We start from the raw sequence: 16,555 nt of genomic DNA, 5'->3' as shown, positions 1-16,555 counted from the left end.
CACCCTCCGCCTCGGGCCCTCAAATTGACACATAAGGGCGAGCGGCGGCCGGCTCAGCCAATGGAAGCAGGCACTCCGGCTCCGGGGGCGGGCGTTGGGCCGGCCCGGGGCCAATGAGAACCGGCCGAATGCCTCGGGCCGGACCGAGAATGTTGACAGATGCGGAGCTTGGTTCCGATAGGCCCGCCGCAGTAGTAACAATTTAGAAGCCCAAGCTTAGCAACAGCACGTGGTGGCCCGGCCCCCGCTCTCGCTGACTGGCGGTCGGCGTGCATGTTAAGTAGGCGCCGCGTGCCGATTGGCCCAGAGCAGTCTATGTAAAATAGGTTCCGAGGACCAATGGCGGGCGGCAGGGCGCGCGGCCAATGAGGGCGCCGCGGCCGGACGCGTTGCCGAGAGGAAGCTGAGAGCGGTGGGACAGCCCGCCGCCCGGCTCTGCGCGAGAGCCCGTTAGGGCGCGGGGCGCGTCGCGAGCGCCAGGCAGGTCTGCCGCGTGTGCACACAGTGCGCAGGAATGTGCCGGCCTCGGACCCGGATCCTCGGGGGTCTCCCGTGGGGCCGCGAAATGACCGCCCTCCGCTCTGGACACAGCGTGACCCCAGAAAAGGCTGAGTCTTGGAGAAGGGGCATAGACGGTGTGAGCCTAAGAGCTAGGCCTCCTTGGGGATCTCGATGGGGAATCTGATCCCCGGGGCAGGAGGGATCCCTCAAGAGCTCCCCAGTGGACCTTCGGGCTGAAGGAGGGGTCTGAGAAGATAAGGGAGGCAAAGATCTGCCCCACAGCCTGGAGGGGCTCCCGTGAGTGCAGGGCTCAGAGCTCACGTCTAGTTTATAGGTGGGGACATTCCAAGAGGCCAGCTCTGGTCCCCTTTGGCCATGTAAGCACCTTCTAGGGAAGAGAGTTGCCCTCCATGGGAGGGGAGAGAGCGCTTCATAGGCCCTAGTGACCCCTGACCCTAGGCTGTCCCGTAAGAGCAGAGACTGGCAGCCTGGGGGCAGCTGCAGTCTGGCCTCAGTCCCCCTTGATTTTCCCTCCCACTGGTTGTTGAGATTGCTGGCCTGAGGGCTCTTGCAAAGGGGGCCAGGAGGCTGGAGAGTATGGGGTATAAGGTGACTGGACCCCCAACAGAAGTTCTATATGGGGAAGGGACACACTGCTGCTGCCAACAAAACAGAAAACTAAAACCCTGACACTTTCAGTTCTAGGACCTATTGAACGCTTTATATGCATTTCTTGGTGTTTCTGCAGCCTCAATTTACAGCTAAGGAAAGTGGGGATCCCGAGGTTTAGGGACTTGCTAGGGTCTCCCAGCAACACCAGCAGAGCAGAGATTAGTGCTCCCCATGCACGTGCCCCCCGGCTGAGCCAGCCTAGCTCGCTGGGGTGGGGCATCACAGCTCTGGTGATCTGAAAAACGGGGTGAGGAATATGTGCCCCACAAGGGGTGACAGGACCCAGTGGGGAACTTGGAAACTGCTATCAGACAGCCCTGTGTGGACGCTGAAACAGTCCTCTGATGTTAACCGCGGCCCTGCCTGCTCCTGCCCCACAATCACCCCAGGGCCAGACCAGAGTCCCTAACAAGAGCGGGGTGCTGTGGCCCTCCAGGTTAGCAAGGTAGATGGCGCCCAGCTCTGGGGAGGCCCAGCTGCATTCTGGGCTCCAGGGTGTAGGAGGCCTGACCCCTGGCTCACCACTTGCTGGTCAGCATCTTGCAAGGGCACTCCATCCCTCCTTATGTGAGGGGTAGATTGCTGGCCCCAGTCCTAAAGCCTACACCTGTGCTGGTGTGTGTGCACCTGCCGGATGCCCGCCCTCCTTCCTCCCTTGGGACAGAAGTCTCAGCGGACAGCACCGGGCCCACGTGTGACAGCAGGGGCCCGGTGCTTGCCGCCTCCAGCCTGAGGAGAGGGGTGGTCCCTACCTTGCCTCCAGTTACATCTAGGCCATTCCAGGTTCCCCTTCCCCAGCCACAACCGGGATGGGCCACTGCCTGTTGCCCATGGGTCCACACTGCCTGTGAGTGTGGGTGCCACCGCACCACAGAGAGGTGGGGGAGAAGTGGGCCAGGCCGACCACGGGACCGAGGGCCTGGTCAGAAGGGCCCAGGCCTGGCACGGGCAGAGGTGTGGAGGCGGCAGTGGAGGTGGGGCAGCCAGCCCAGAGGCCCCATGCAGGCCCAGCAGCGAAGGGGAGGTGAGAGGCTGTGGGAGGGTGGGCGATGCCGGAGCTCCCAGGGGGGTCCTGGAGGACGCTGAGCTGCAGGTCGGGGGTGCTTGAGGAGAGAATGTATAGGGGAATGGACTTGCCAGGAATCTGCCCCGTCTCCACATGCAGGACCTCAGCACGCTCCCCACAGGCTCATTTCTGTAGGGCAGGTCTCCAGCAAAACCACAAGGCCTCCTCCAGGGGGCACTGGAGTGGATTCCTGCTGCTACCAGTGTGGCCAGGCCCAGCATCCTGGGGAGGAGGCTGAGAGGGAGGGGTCAGGGCTGGAATCCTCCCCCAGCCTGAAGCTGCCTCTCCTCAGACCAGGGGGTGTCGGGTTCAGACAGCTCCCTGCAGGCAGGTTCCGGGTCTGTGAGGCCCAGGGACAGAGGTGACCTGTGGGGTCATCAGGTGCTGGAGGGCCATGCGTAGCCCAGCATCGCGATCAGCCTTCCAGAAGCCTTGGCTCCACCGCACTGAGATGCCTGGTGTGTGCCAGGACCGGGGTGGGGTGGGGTAGTTCTGGGGAGCTTCTGTCACTGGGTCCCTCCCCTCAGACCATCCTGGATTTCAGTCTGGCCACAAGACCTTGGCCAAGTCACGTAAACCTCTCTGAGCCTCAGTTTTCCCAGCTATAAGACGGAGCTGGCAGTAGCCGCCTCTTAGGGTGGTTGTGGGGTTTGATGAAGGAAGGGTGCAGATTCAGCCCTGAGCAGCTGTGAGCTGGGCACAGGGGTGGGGGGACGGCAGGAAGTGGCAGGGATATTAACATCAGCCCCACATCAGCAAGTCGCTTCTAACCCTGGGCCCTCCACACGGGGAAATGGGGGTGGCCTGCCCTGTCACAGTCAGTCAGTGTCAGAGTCACATCGCATGGCCCCCAAGCCGCCCAGCAGAGGGCACCAGGCCAGGCCTCCGAGCATTTGGGGGCCTTCTAAAAAGCTTAGCACTCAGGAAAACTGTCTCCAGGATACAAGGCAGCAAAGTCAAGATGCGTGAAATGAAATAAATGTTTGCGTAGCCTAATGTAATGTCAACGCTATTTTCAAATTTAAAATGAGAAAAAAGCTCATTATATTTGTGAACAGTTCGTGGGGTAGATTTTTTTCCTCCCTTTACAGGTTTTCCCACTATACTTGATGACCCCTGGACAATTTTAAATGAAATTAAGTTTTTTTGTAGCCAAAAATGTCTAAAAGCAGAACAATAATGGGGAGGGTATAGCTCAAGTAGTAGAGCGCATGCTTAGCATACACAAGGTCCTGGGTTCAATCCCCAGTGCCCCCTCTAAAAATAAAGAAATAAGTAAATCTAATTACCCTCCCAAAATAAAAAATAAATAAAAGCAAAACAATGAAACTTTCTTTTAGACACTTTTTACAGGAAAAAAAGTTATGATGGAAGGATATGATGCAGATCCAGGCACTTTCTGTGGTGTCAGGCATGACCTCCAAAGGCAGGAGGGCCAGGACCCGACAGCTCAGGCTGGCAGCCTCCTCCACTCCCCAGGGCTGGGCCCAGGTTCAGGAGGGGCAGGACAAGGGGCCCAGCTTGGCCCTGCTGCTGCCCCAGGGCCCCTAGTGGCTGTTGCTAAGGGCCCTTTCTTCCCTGGGGCCTGGAGAGGAAGAGCCCGGGGTAGACAGGTATCCCTCTCCCTCGAACCACAGGGGCTCTGGGGCTCACCCCAGCACCTCTCTGCCAGCCCTACCTTCTGGGCTTCTCTGGCCTAGGCCTTCCGGCCTGCGTCCCCACCTCCTCCAGGAAGCCGGCTGGGCTTTCTAGGCCATGCCCTGGGGGTGGTGGGGGCTTCACTTCACCCAGGCTGCTAGTCTCGGGCTGGATGCTCTGAGGGCCTGAGCCTGGGAAACCCACCCCGCCTCCCTGTCCCTGCGCCCCAGTCATCTAGCTGCTTCTAGACCCAGAGGGCAGCTGATCAGGCTCTGGCAAGTGTGCCCTGAACTGCCTCCACCAGATGGTGTGGAGGCCTCTCAGATCACGGCCCTCAAGGCTCAGCAGGGCCCTGGTGATGGAGGTTCAGGGAGACAGCAAGGTCAAAGCAGTGACTGTGGCCCAGCCATGTGACTGCCTCTGACAAAGCTGGGGACCCTGGCTTCTGCCCCACCAGCCCATCCCCACTCCAAGGGGTCCAAACCACAAATCTGACCATGTCCATCCTTCTCAAAGCCTGGCATTCGGTGCCCGGGGTGACCACCATCTGTGCTCCACCCTCAGTGGGATCATCACCATTTCTAACTCTGGGCTGTTCTGGGTCTCTGTGACATCCTGCTCACCCTCCAAGGCCCAGGTGGCTCAGCCAGGTTGCATGGCCCCCAGACCTGCAGACCCCCCAAAGGCAAGGCAGGCCTGGAGTGTCTAGGGGGCACATCTTTGTCCAGCTCAGGTGCAGGATCCAGCCCTGAGTAGTCCCACACTCTTGGAACCAGGTGAGCACACCGGAAGAGCCCAAGCCACACTTGTGTTTTTAAGTCTTTGAGGTGAGATTACGTTTGAGTGACTTCTCCGTGCTGGCCTGGAATCTGCCCTGCCCCAGTCTCAGAGGCCGGAGAGGCTCTGAGAGGCTCACTGACTCCTGCGAAGTGTCCCAGGCTCTGAAAATGTGTGTGAGGGTGGGGGCTGGGGAGCACCCCTGTCGAGAAGGCTGCCTGGAGGAGGTGGCTCTGGGCGGGCCTAAGAGGAGACAAGAGCCTCCAGGACTCTGGGTCATGGGGGTGGCCTAGGGTGGGCACTTTGGGTCCTGCTCACCTCCCCCCCGTTTCCACTGCAGTGTCTATTGAACAGAAAGAGCTGGGAATGCTGGAAAGTTGCCCCTCTCCATGGTGCTGTCAGGGCCCACCCCCAGCCTGGTGGTTTGAAGTACCCAGTTCTGACCAGTACCCACCTTGCCCACTCCTCCAGTCATGTAGGGTATGGTCTGCCCTGCCTGTGGTCCTTGCTGGGCCAGAACCCTCTCTGGACTCTCCACCCCTCACTCCACTGCAGGACATGGAGGATTAGGTCCTGGCCACTGGGCACATCTGTGCTGGGGGCCCTGTGGGCTCCTGGAGGGCCCACCCACAGTGGGGCAGCCGCTGCAGGCAGCCCTCCAGTTGCCCCAACCCCTGGCAGGCAGGCCACGTTGGGGGTGGGCGCCCCCTGGTGGCCACTAGGGGCTGCAGCAGGGACCGTGGAGGGAGCCCAGCCTGGGGACACGTGGGGGAAAGGGAAGCATCCCTCGGCCCTGTCCTTCCCACTTGCCTCCTGGGGCGACGTTGTCCGCCATCACCAGCCTCGGGGCACTGTCTATCTCTCCTGTGGGGTGCCTGCCTGCCTGCCTGCCTGGGCGTATTTGTAGGGACCGATGAGCCACAAGTAGGGCAGACAGCAGGGGCATCTCCAGAGGCCAGGGTGTGTGGAAGTGGGAGGGGCCTCAAGTGAGCTGAGTCTGCAGTGGAAGGGGCGGGGCCAGGAGCGGAGGCGGCCTTCTCCCCACCCCAGAGCCACCTCCCCAGGGCCAGGCTTGGCGGCTCTTTCTGCCCCAGGGCCTTCTAAGCCCCCTGGACACAGAGAGCTCTGGAAACTCCCACCCCAGACCCTCTATCCTTTGACTTGGTGGCCTGCCTTATGGGGGGCTGCCAGCTGTGTCCGGGTCCTGAGAACACCTGGTGGCCCGGCCAGGCCCAGGGCCTCCGCCTGTCCCCAGAAGCTCATGGGGGCTGGTTTTGAAGCACACGGTGGCCTCCTTCCCAGGACTGCGCGTGGCCTGGGAAGAGGGGTGAGGCAGGCTCCTGGCAGGGGTTGGTCACCCTAGGCAGCTGACGTTCCAGAAGGCACTGCTGTCCAGCCAGACACCGGTGCAGCCATCCACAGGGATGGGAGGGACTCTGTCCAGATGGGACCCGGCTTGGGCAGCTAGAGACACCAGGTCTCCCTGGATGCCACTTCTCTCTGCTCCCAGAGAACCCAGCACTGCTGAGAGGAGCCCCGTGTCCTGACACACTTTCTCACCGACTAGAAAGAAAATGGGCATGGTGGCCGCTGGACATCTTGCAGCCGTGCCCCTATTCTCAGAGGGACTGGGCACTCAGGTCCCAGGGGCTCAGCCTCCAAGACCTGAGGAAGGCCCCGTCGCCTTGGCGACCCTCGGGTTTGGTCTGCCTTCCTGCATGCTGTTCAGGGCACTCCAGCGGGCAGCCCCTGCAGCGTGGGGGTGTAGACCAGGACCACTAGGGTGGGGAGGCTCTGAAGTGGAGTGTCCAAGAGCACTGTCCACCCCAACACATGCACTGGCCAGGGGTCTGAGCTAAAGAACATGAGACCAGGAGCTGAGCAGGGTGGGCAGGCAGTGGGGAGACTATCGCAGGTTGTGGGGTGCAGTGGGGGGAGGGGTGGGGTCCAGGTGACCACCCTTCTCCTGGGGGCTGGTGGGGAGCCAAGTCCTGCCCTTTGACTGTCCCAAGAGTCCGGAAGCCCCCAGCTTCCTAGAGGAGAATGCACTCTAGTAACAGCCCCATCACGTCCCAGACTGAAAAAAAGGAGTCCACCCGTAGTTCACACAAGAAATAAAAGCGTCTGCAATCCTTAAATAGATTTATGGAAATGGTTTTGAATTACAGCATTTAGAAAATAAAAACAATCTCAATACATAATATGCCCTCCGTTACATACTTTTCTTCCCCCACAGAAGCCGTTTTTGTCCGCTGTTCAACAGTCATTGGATTTTATCCTATAAAAGAAGCCGGAGGTGTGTCATCTCTCTAAAAATAAAACTGCAATCATCACTGCAATGTGAAGCCTGAGATTTAAGCCTGAGGAGGCGTCCGTGCTGGGGCCGGGGCCACTCTGGAGTCTGAGGGGGCGGGCCAGGGCCCCGGGGGTGCGGAGGGAAGGGGGTAGTGGCAGCCAAGTGGGCAACGTCCAGTGGGCCTCAGCCACCCAGTGAGTCCTTGCTTCAGATGCTGGGAAACCTCTGCCCGCCTCCTGACCCTCCCCGTCAGCTGGTGGGCCAGGGCGGGCAGACGGCGGGCACACCTGCTTGCCCAGAGGACCACTGTGTTGGCTTCTGCATTTTCCCTGTTTGAGAAGAAATGAGACTCGTGTTGTTTAGACAAGGTCCTGAGGGGAATGGGGTGGGGAGAATTGGGTGGGGGACCATGGGCTCCGGGCCCTGGGGACAGCATGGACAGCCTGGTCTTTCTGGTCTGGTTAGCACACAGGGAAGCCCTGCGGAGCCCTGAGGCCAGGTCCCTCTCCCCGGGTGTCCACCAGCTGCCCCGGATTTAGCCCCAGGTTCTGAGGCTGCTTGGAACTCAGACACTAACCCCACTTCCCCCATCAAGAGCGGGCCTTCTGCTGTGGCTGAGGCTCGAGGCAGCAGTGCAGGGGGGCTGGGGCAGAGGGGCAGGCAGGAGACGAGCCCACGGCTGCCCAGGCGCCTGGCCCCCCCATGTCCCCCGCTGCTGAAGCTGCCCTCCTGTCGGCCCCTGCAGCTGGCCTGGGTCCCCACGGGCAGGGAGGCACTGGACATTCCGGAAGTCTGGGAGGCCTGCAGCCCTGCAGCGGCGGCAGCAGCAGCTGGGTGAGATGCAGTGGCAGCCCTCCTGCGCCCAGCGGCCTGGACGGGGGAGGCGGGAGCGCGGGCCCTCGGTGCCTCCTTCCTGGAGTCCTTCTGGGCCCTTGTGGGTTTGAGGGGCACCTGGCGCCGTGTCATATGCCCGCCTTGTCGCTGTAGAAGGGTGTGACGTGGAACATGTAGCAGTGCGTGCACACGCGGACCGGCTTCACCTGCCCGTAGCGGGGCAGGGGCGCAGAGTGCGAGGAGCAGCGGGAGCAGAAGATCTGGAAGGCAGAGGCGGCGGCAGGGACGGTGAGCTGGGGGGGGTCCTCACCCTTCCTGACCTGGGCCTCTTAGGGACGGTGCAGCCAGGACAGCATCGGAGCCCTGAGCACCCCAGCCTAGCTGCACATTCCTCCCACGCAGACCAGGGAGAGCGTGAGTGGGTGGGGGTCTTGAAGCTCCCCCTGTGGGACTGGAGCCTTCAGGAAAGCCTGGAATAGGTCTTGGCCCCAGGAGGCCAGGCCGGTGGAGTGGGTCTCAGCTCCACACCAAGGCTCCTGCAGGCCTCTATTCAGACCCTTCTTCCCCTCCTCATCCCCAGCTCTCATGTGGCCGGTACTGGGCACTGCACCATCGGACCCAGTGAGCTGAGCGCCTGGAGCCCATGCCCTGTGCCAAGTTAGAGCAGAGCCCGGGGCTCAGGGTGTCTGTACAAGGACCTCAGAGGCCTTGCCAGCCTCCCAGTACATTGGTCCTGACTTCCAGACCTGTGCGCTGAATCCGGATGGTCCCTGGGGATGCCTACAGCTACAGGTCCTGGTGCTGTGGGACAACCTCCGGCCACTGCGCCCCACCTACCTTCCCGCAGCTGCGACAGTGGTGCTTCCTGCGGATGACCGTGAAGGGGGCTTTGCATGCGGTGCAGAAGCCACAGGCCTCATCCGGGACCCACTCAGGCGGGTCTGTGACAGAAGAGTTGGGGACACGTCAGCCAGAAGGAGCTGTGCCGTGGCGGCAGTGGGGGCCAGTGGGCTGGGGTGGGTTGGAGGCTGGCAGGTGTGCAGGAGCCTCTGTGGGGTGAGCCCAGGAGACCCTCACCCCCTCAGTCCTCCCCAAGACTTGTTACTGGCTACGGTTTCAGGAAACTGATCATGTCCCATGGACAGGTCAGTCTTTGCAGCTGTTGGCCGTGCCTCACCCCAGGGCCAGGGCATGGGCAGAGAGTGTGCACGGGGGTAACCCTCTCCCAAGCCTATCCCTGACAGCAGCCAGCCCAGCAGGGCCCTTGGGCAAAGGTGGGGGCTAAGAAATGATGCCATCAGCCCCCTCTGTTGACCCCTCAGTCAATGCTCTGTTGCCCCAGGTGCCCCTGCAGCTCAGCCCACCCCAGCTCCAGGGCAGCTCTCAGGTTCTCGGTGGGGGTCGGGGCAGGGGTGGGCACTAAGGGCCCAGGTAAATGCCCTGCCCCTCTCGACACCTGAGTAGCCCAGGCAGGGCACGTGGGGGCGTCCTTGGGGAATCTGCTCTGGACTTCAGGGGCTTGTTGTCACTGGGAGAAGCCAGCTTGCTCTGACAGACAGGCGCTCTCCTCCCATCCCACCATGCACCAGCCCCGAGGCCAGCACCACACCCTCAGGGGTATCAGACACCTCGGACGGCTCCCTTGGGCCTCAGCGTGAGCCCAGGGTTCTCCTGGCCACCCTCTCCCGGTGGGGCTCAGCAAGGCCACCCACCCATTGGGCCCCCTCGCCTCCCTCTCGCCCTCCTCCTCCCCCACCTGCTCCAGAGGAGCTGCCCCTCCCCCGCCAGGACCCTCCCCCAGCTCTCCAGGCTCCTTTCTACGCCCCCCACCACAGGGAGGTTGAGTCTCATGCTGCCACCCCCGTGGAAATTCCTCAGCTGGCCCAAGTGACGCCCTGGATGGCACTGGTGGGTTGGGAGGCAAGACCCTTGCCTAAGGAGGACAGTGAGGGTCCCGAGGGCTTCCCGGGCCTGGCACCCACTTTGGTTGAGGCTGGGCCCCCCAGGAGCCAAGTCCAGGCAGGGGCTGGACAGGCAGCCCACAGAGGGGACATGGCCCTGGCCGTGGGCTGGGCCCCTGCAGACCTTGCAGCTCACTCTTTCATGCCTCCTCGAGCGGGGGTTCCAAGTTCCTGACAGGCTCTTTATAGCATCATGTCAGTTCCATCAGATGGTGGAGAAGCCTGAGGCTCAGGGCCCGGAGGAAGCAGGGAGGCTGGTCACCCTCAGAGGATCCTGACAGGCAGCCTCACTGCACAGCCGGGTGCCAGGCAGCAGGAGGGAGGCCCTGTGCCAGGACCAGCGGGCGAGCCCAGCCCACCAGGCACACGGAGCACTGTGACCTCTGGCCTACCCAGCCTCCTTCTTGGCTCCAGTCACACTGGACACCTGCTCAGGGCTGTCTGCCGTCACCCGTCTCAGAGCCTCGCCCAGGCCTCCAGCCCCTCAAAGCCTTGAGCCACACCCTCCCCACAGATGTGCTGCCCTCAACCCACCCTGGATGCTCCTCTGCTGACTGTCAAACCACCGGGCCTCCAGCCGGCTGACCTCCAGGCTGATGGGGGACAAGGGGTGCAGGCAAGTACTAGGGGTGAGGTGTGTGCCTGTGCCCTGGGACCAGCCACCTCCAGCTGCAGCCAGAGGCCTGGACGCTGGCATCTCCTTGCTCTGCACACCCTCCCTCGGGCCCCCAGGCTGAGGTGTTCAATAATGGGCCTGAGGTTTGTGGGAGTGGCTAAGAGGGCTGTGCCCACCCTGGGAGCTGAGTAAAGATGCTGGAGTAAGAGGATGCCTCCCCCTGAGAAGCCACATGCCTAGACGGCCTCTGGGGAGAGGCCTCGCTGGTAGAGCGCTGCCTGCATGCAGCCTCCGTCAGGGCAGAGAGGTAGAAACATCCAGACAGGGCCCCTGCTCTCTGATCAGCCCGCAGCGCATTGGGTCCCTGCCCCCAGCCCCTCACGCACCTTCCAAGTCCCCGTCTTGGGTCTTGGCTGCAAGTTCGGAGGATGACAGGGTCTCCTGGCACAGGGCGCAATCCTCCAAGGCTGCGCTCCGCAGGGTCTGGGTGACTGGAAGAAAGAGGGTGGCCGCTGGGGTCAATGGGCACCACCCGTCCCTGGTAGGCGCACGTGGGTGCTGCCAGCAGGGGGCAGCAGCCCCACACTCGGAGTCCTGCACAGGGAGTAGAGTGAGTCACCGTAGGCCTTGCCCGCCGCCCCACAAGCTGGGTGCTGACCCTGGCAGGGGCCTTTCCATCTGAGTGCCCTCAGGCGAGTAGCTGGTCCTCCCAGTGGGCCCCTCCACTGTCTGTGTGTGATCAGGTGCCCCTGGACCGTGACCCCCAGGGCAGGCAGGGGACACGGCCTGGCCCTGGCTCCGGGGCCCACCCTCCTTGCTTGCAGAGGCAGTCCACAGCCCCGCCCTTTCTGAGCTGTGCCCAGAATTCCCTGGCAGGTGGGAGCAGTGTGGCCTGGTGGTAAGGACACTGGGAGGCAGACCTGGGTTGGCACACAGGACAGATTGCTCCTCCTCTCTGTGGGCGAGGACGTGCCCTCCAGGCTGGGGGGTGGACTCCAGGGCTAGCTGGCTGCCCTGAATTCCCAGATGTTCCTGCACAGAAGCCCCTGTGATGAGGGGCCACTTGGCCAGAGCAAGAGCCTCAGTCCGGTGGGGGGGAGGCAAGCAAGGGTCAGTCCCCCTCCCCTCACTGGAACCCGCCACAGCCTTCCAGGGAGCTAGGGGCCAAGTTCCCTGTGCCTTCTCCTCCCCTGCCCTGACCCCTGCTCCCTTGCCAGGGAACTCCATCCTGTACGTGTGCATGTGGGGGCACGCCTGCGTGTATGAGCCTGTGTGCACGCATGTGTATGCGAGGTGTGAAGACATGGACGAGAGCACGCTTCAGCGTGTGTTAGCATGTGAGGGAGGCCACAGACAGCCACGCCCCCTGAAGCGGTGGAGCCACGGCCCCTCCCTGACTCTGGGCTGGCCTCTGGCTGCTTTGACAGATGGAATTCAGTGGAAGTGACACTATGCCTCTTCTGGGTCTCGTCTCCAAGAGGAAGGGCACCCTGCGTCCCGGCCGTCACCCCAAAATGCAGGCGACCTTGCTGGGGCAGGTGCAGAGGGGAGGAGCAGGTGGGGCACGCACAAGTCATGTGGGGTTGTGACCGCCTGCAACGCTGCGGGGTGGGGCCACTTCTCCAGGCAGGGGCCCTCTCAGGGTGCCCAGGGCCTGGAATGTGCACCCCTCAGCCCCCCAGCAGACAGCCCAGCACTGCTGGTGGTGGCCGTTTGTGCTGTGGCCCGTCATATAAAAGCAGGGGGACCGAGCAGAGGCCATATCTGCCCCGGGCTAGGAGCGTGGGCTTCCGCAGGCCCTGCCTCCTGTCAGAGCCTGTCCCCAGCTTGCACTCACCCTTCTTTAACTTTTCCTTGTCATCTGTTTCCGGCTTGGTGGCCATGACCTGGAAGAGGGTCTTGAGAATACTCCTCAGGTCGCTGGCATAGTTGGTCTGCAGCTGGTCGGCCACCCCTAGGGGGAGGACCAAGGTGGGGGTCAGGTGCTGCTGGCTGGTGAAACCCCACCAGGGCTCACGGTCCAAGACCAGTGTGTACCCAGATGAGCAGGGACAGGGAGAGGCCTTATCCGCAGGGTCACAGCCACAACCGTTAAGCGGCCCTGGCCCCTTACCAAGCCCCTCGCTGTGCCCACCCTGACGGCAGCCCTGTGCCTCACGGCCACCCAGCATCTAGCTGTGCCCTGCCCCCCGCAAACACTGGGCCCCAAGTAACCTTTGACTGCAGGGCCCCCGCGGTGTTCCATGTGGCTGGGGAGCCGAGGGCGGATCCTGTCCAGACACAGGGCCCAGCGCCTGGCTCCTCTGCCCACCCCCAAGCCTCCACCCAGCAGGACAACGCTCCCCCCACCCCCACCTGCAGAGCTTTCCTTCGTCCCTCAGCAGGTGCACTCAGCCCTTCTCAGTGGAAAGCAATGCTAGCCCTTCAGGGAGCGAATTGGCTGTGATCCACAGCAAAGCGAGGGGGTAGCTGTACATATCCCACTAGAATACGGATACCCTGTGGCCACCTCAGCGACACCCCCACCCCGGGATTAAGACCCTGACCCTGCTGTGTCTGCCAGCTCACAGGCTGCCCCGCAGCTGCCCCTTGCCCTGTCCGTCCACCTGCAGGCCCAGGGCGCTGAGGAAACGCTGGCCTGCAGGACGAGCGCTGTCTGAGTCTGAGCGCCAGCCCTGGCGGCCGAGAATGGCGTGCGGAGCCCAGGGAGGGGGCTTCATGGCACAGCGGTTATACTTCTGAACCATGTGACCGCTGCAGTTCTTTAAAACTCATGAAACTGAAGGAAAACGTTTAAAAGACACATTTTGTGCTCACTCCCCTCTCCAAATTACCCTGGGAGACTAAACAGTCATCTTCCCCTTCACCCTCCTCTGCTCACTGTCCCAGAGAAGAAAGGAAACAGTCAGTCAGGATGTGCAACGACATCTGAGACACAAATTGAACAGAACCAGCCTGGGGCAGCTGAGGGGCTGCCTGTCGCCGGGGGGGCCTGATGCAGGACGCCCTCCGCTTTCCCGGGCACCGGGGCCATCGCAGGGCTCACACAGCGCCGGCACCACTGGGGCCCCCACATCAGTGGGGGGCCCCCTGCCCCCGGCAGCAGCTGTTCTGCTAAAGCACAGCCCCCATGTGTCCCCAGGCCCCGCCTCAGGCCCAGATGTGGCACCTGAAATGCAGACAAACAGGCGGTGGATCAGGTCGTGGCTTCCGTGGAACCTGGACCGGATCTTCTCTCTCGTGGCTGCGGGGGCTACCTCTGGTCCGGTCTTGTCTGAGGAGCAGGAACCGGCTGTGGGGCTGCTGTGCACAGAGGGAGACATGGGGGCTTGGGGTGGGGGCGGCGAGTGAAGGCAAGCTCTGTGCTAACGCCCAGGAGTGCTCTGGGCTTCACTCCATGTGCCGACTTCCCGGCAAGAGCCGCCGCACCTGCCATGCCCATACCCCCTGCAGTGGGCTGCCCCCCCCCCGAGAGTGCTCGCAGGGCCTGCGCAAGCGTGCCCTTGTTTGGAATAGGGCTCTTTGCAGCTGTAGCCAAGGCAAGGTAAGGGTGCGGAGGCCATCTGGGATGCCCTGGCAGCGGCCCTAGCCTAATGGCAGGTGTCTCTACACCAGTTCACAGGGGAGCTGAGGGGGCTAAGGAGCCACAACACAGGGGTTGGGTGGTGCCACGAGCCAGAGGACGCCTGGAGCCACCAGAAGCTGGAAGGAACCTCCCCCGGAGCCTCCGGAGGGGGCGTGGCCCCATCAGATTTCAGACTCGTGGCCACACACTTCCCTTCCACTTCCTCGTGGTCTCTCCGTGGGAGTGCTCAGCTCCTTGTGCCGAAGTCGTAGCGCAGTCAAGCCTGTACTGAGTTAGGGTGTCCAGCTGCCCCCCTCCCAGCTCCGGGGGGGGGAGTGTCTGCTGACCCTCTGGCTCTCAGATTATTTACCTCTGTCTTCCTGTCGTTTTTGTCCTACATTCTGGGAAATTTCTTCCTCTCCCCCTCCCCAATTTTCCCCTTGACATTTTTGCTACCAGTGTGTGTTTGGTTTTTTTGCTAGGGGAGGTAATTATGTATATTTCTTTATTTAGTCTTAGAGGAGGTACTGGGGATTGAACCCAGGACCTCATGCATGCTAAGCATGCATCCTACTGCTTGAGCTATACCCTCCCTGCTCCTACCAGGCATTTAATTTTCTGTTCTCTCTGTTGTTTCATGGATGTGAAATCTTTTATCTATTTACAAACATTCATTACAATTTTTTTTAAAGTTGCCTTGGCTGGCCTGCACAGTCCGTTCTCCCTTTTCTGGTCTGTTTCATGCCAGACCCACGCCTCAAATGCACGGGATCCCTATTTTCCAGGGAGGCACTAAAAGGCCACCTGGTGTGACAGGTGGAGCAGCGGCCACCCTCACGTTGCTGGTGGGCGTGTAAACTGGTGCAGTGACTTTGCAGAGTTGCTTTGGCACCGTCTGAGTGCAGCCGAGGGTCTGTGGCCAGTACACACCCAAGACTCTGCCTTTGTGCATCTGCAGACATGACAGAATCCTCTGGGCAGCTCCGGAAGTTCCAGCAAAAACCCACTAGCGAGGGAGGAAGAGCAACTGTGATTTCCTCTCACCACGGCTGGCCTGATCCAGGCGGGTGAGCAGCTCTGGCCCCTTGTGGACATAAAGGACCCCCACACTGCGTGCCTCCCCTGACACCACAGAGAAGCATGCACAGCTGCCTAATGTCTTACTTAGGGGTACGTGCCTTGGGATAAAACTACCAGGAAGCTTACGGTGTGACGTGTTTGAGGATTCAGTGCAGAGTGGGTGGGGCAGGAAGGCGCCCCAGACGGGCTTCAGGGGTTCCCTTCCCTCTGTCGAGTGCGGGTGCGTGACTGTGCGATTTATCGGCACATTTCAATGACTTGGACATTCCTTTACAAGTATTTAATGTTTCACTGGAGCACAGAGGGGCGCTGGGAGGCTGGCGGGGAGGCTGGCAGGGAGGCTGGGCTCACTGCTGCGCTGGCACCCTTGTGATCTCCACTTCTCCGCTCCCAGACTGCCAGTTCCAGAGACTAAGCCCCCAGGGCGGGGGGTGGGCCTGGCTGCTCCTATCCTGGGAGCTGAGTAAGGAAAGGTGACAGAATTTATTGTCCAGGGGGTCAACTTCCATCAGTACCCCAGTCTCAGTCCACAGCCTCACCTACAAGATTTGAAAGCAGGGACCCAAACAAACCCTTACAAACTTCACAGCAGCATTATTCATAACAGCCCAAAGGTAGAAACAACCTAAGTGCTCATCAACAGATGAGCAGATCAATAAAATGTAATCCAGCCACACAATGGAATATTTTTCTGCTTTAAAAAGGAAGGACATTCTGACACCTGCTACCATGTGGATGAACCTTGAGGACATTATACTCAGTGAAGTAAGTCGGTCCCCAAAGGACAAATACTGTGTTATCCCCCTTACATGAGGTCCCCAGGGGAGTCAAAGTCACAGAAGCAGAGAGCAGAATGGTGGCTGCCAGGGGCTGGAGGAGGAAAAGTCAAGAGTTACTGTTTAATGGGGACAGAGTTTCAGTTTGGGACGACAAAACAGTTCTGGGAATAGACAGTGCTGATAGTTATACAACATGGTGAATGTGCATAATGCCACTGTACCCTTAAATAGGGTTAAAATAATAAATTTTATATTACATATATTTTGCCAAAATTCAAAACAGGAAAAAAAGATTTCGGGCAGGGGAGAGCAGAGGAAAGGCAATGGAAGACGCCCAAGTGGCAAGGGGAGCGGATGGGTCAGGCTTCAACACAGCAGGCGAAGAGCAAATACACGCTAAAGGCCATTAATGACACACTTCTAAAAGCTGAACTTTGTAGTATAGAGACTACACATCAGTAAAGCTGTCACTGTTAAAGACTCAGTTATATTAAGATACAGTGCAGTAAACAAACTAAAAACGAAATTGAGAAACAATCCTATTTGTAATAGCATCAAAAAAGATTAAAAATATTTGGAGGGGGAGGGTCTAGCTCAGTGGTAGAGCACATGCTTAGCATGCACAAGGTCCTGGGTTCAATCCCCGGTTCCTGCTCTAAAAATAAATAAACCTCAATATCCCTTCCAAAAAAAGATTTAAATTATCTGGAATAAATTTAACAAAAAAAAGTGCTAGAGTTATACACCGAAAACTACAAAATGCCATTGAA

The 16,555-nt window shown here is 60.3% G+C and overlaps 1 protein-coding gene across 1 annotated transcript in view; it reads right to left on the bottom strand.

The window, feature by feature from the left end:
* Positions 1-6,887: 6,887 nt before the first annotated feature.
* Positions 6,888-16,555, bottom strand: part of ZFYVE28 (zinc finger FYVE-type containing 28) — an 87,881-nt gene continuing 78,213 nt past the window's right edge. The window contains exons 9-13 of the mRNA XM_072947168.1: positions 13,531-13,661; positions 12,199-12,315; positions 10,748-10,852; positions 8,622-8,725; positions 6,888-8,044 (exon numbers count right to left, since the gene is read on the bottom strand). Coding sequence (XP_072803269.1) covers positions 7,913-8,044; positions 8,622-8,725; positions 10,748-10,852; positions 12,199-12,315; positions 13,531-13,661 — 589 coding nt within the window. The 3' untranslated portion in view covers positions 6,888-7,912. The remainder of the gene's footprint in view (positions 8,045-8,621; positions 8,726-10,747; positions 10,853-12,198; positions 12,316-13,530; positions 13,662-16,555) is intronic.

This window comes from Vicugna pacos, chromosome 2 (assembly GCF_048564905.1).
Source record: "Vicugna pacos chromosome 2, VicPac4, whole genome shotgun sequence".
Taxonomy (NCBI): Eukaryota; Metazoa; Chordata; class Mammalia; order Artiodactyla; family Camelidae; genus Vicugna; species Vicugna pacos.
This window is presented reverse-complemented; position numbering and strand designations above follow the sequence as displayed.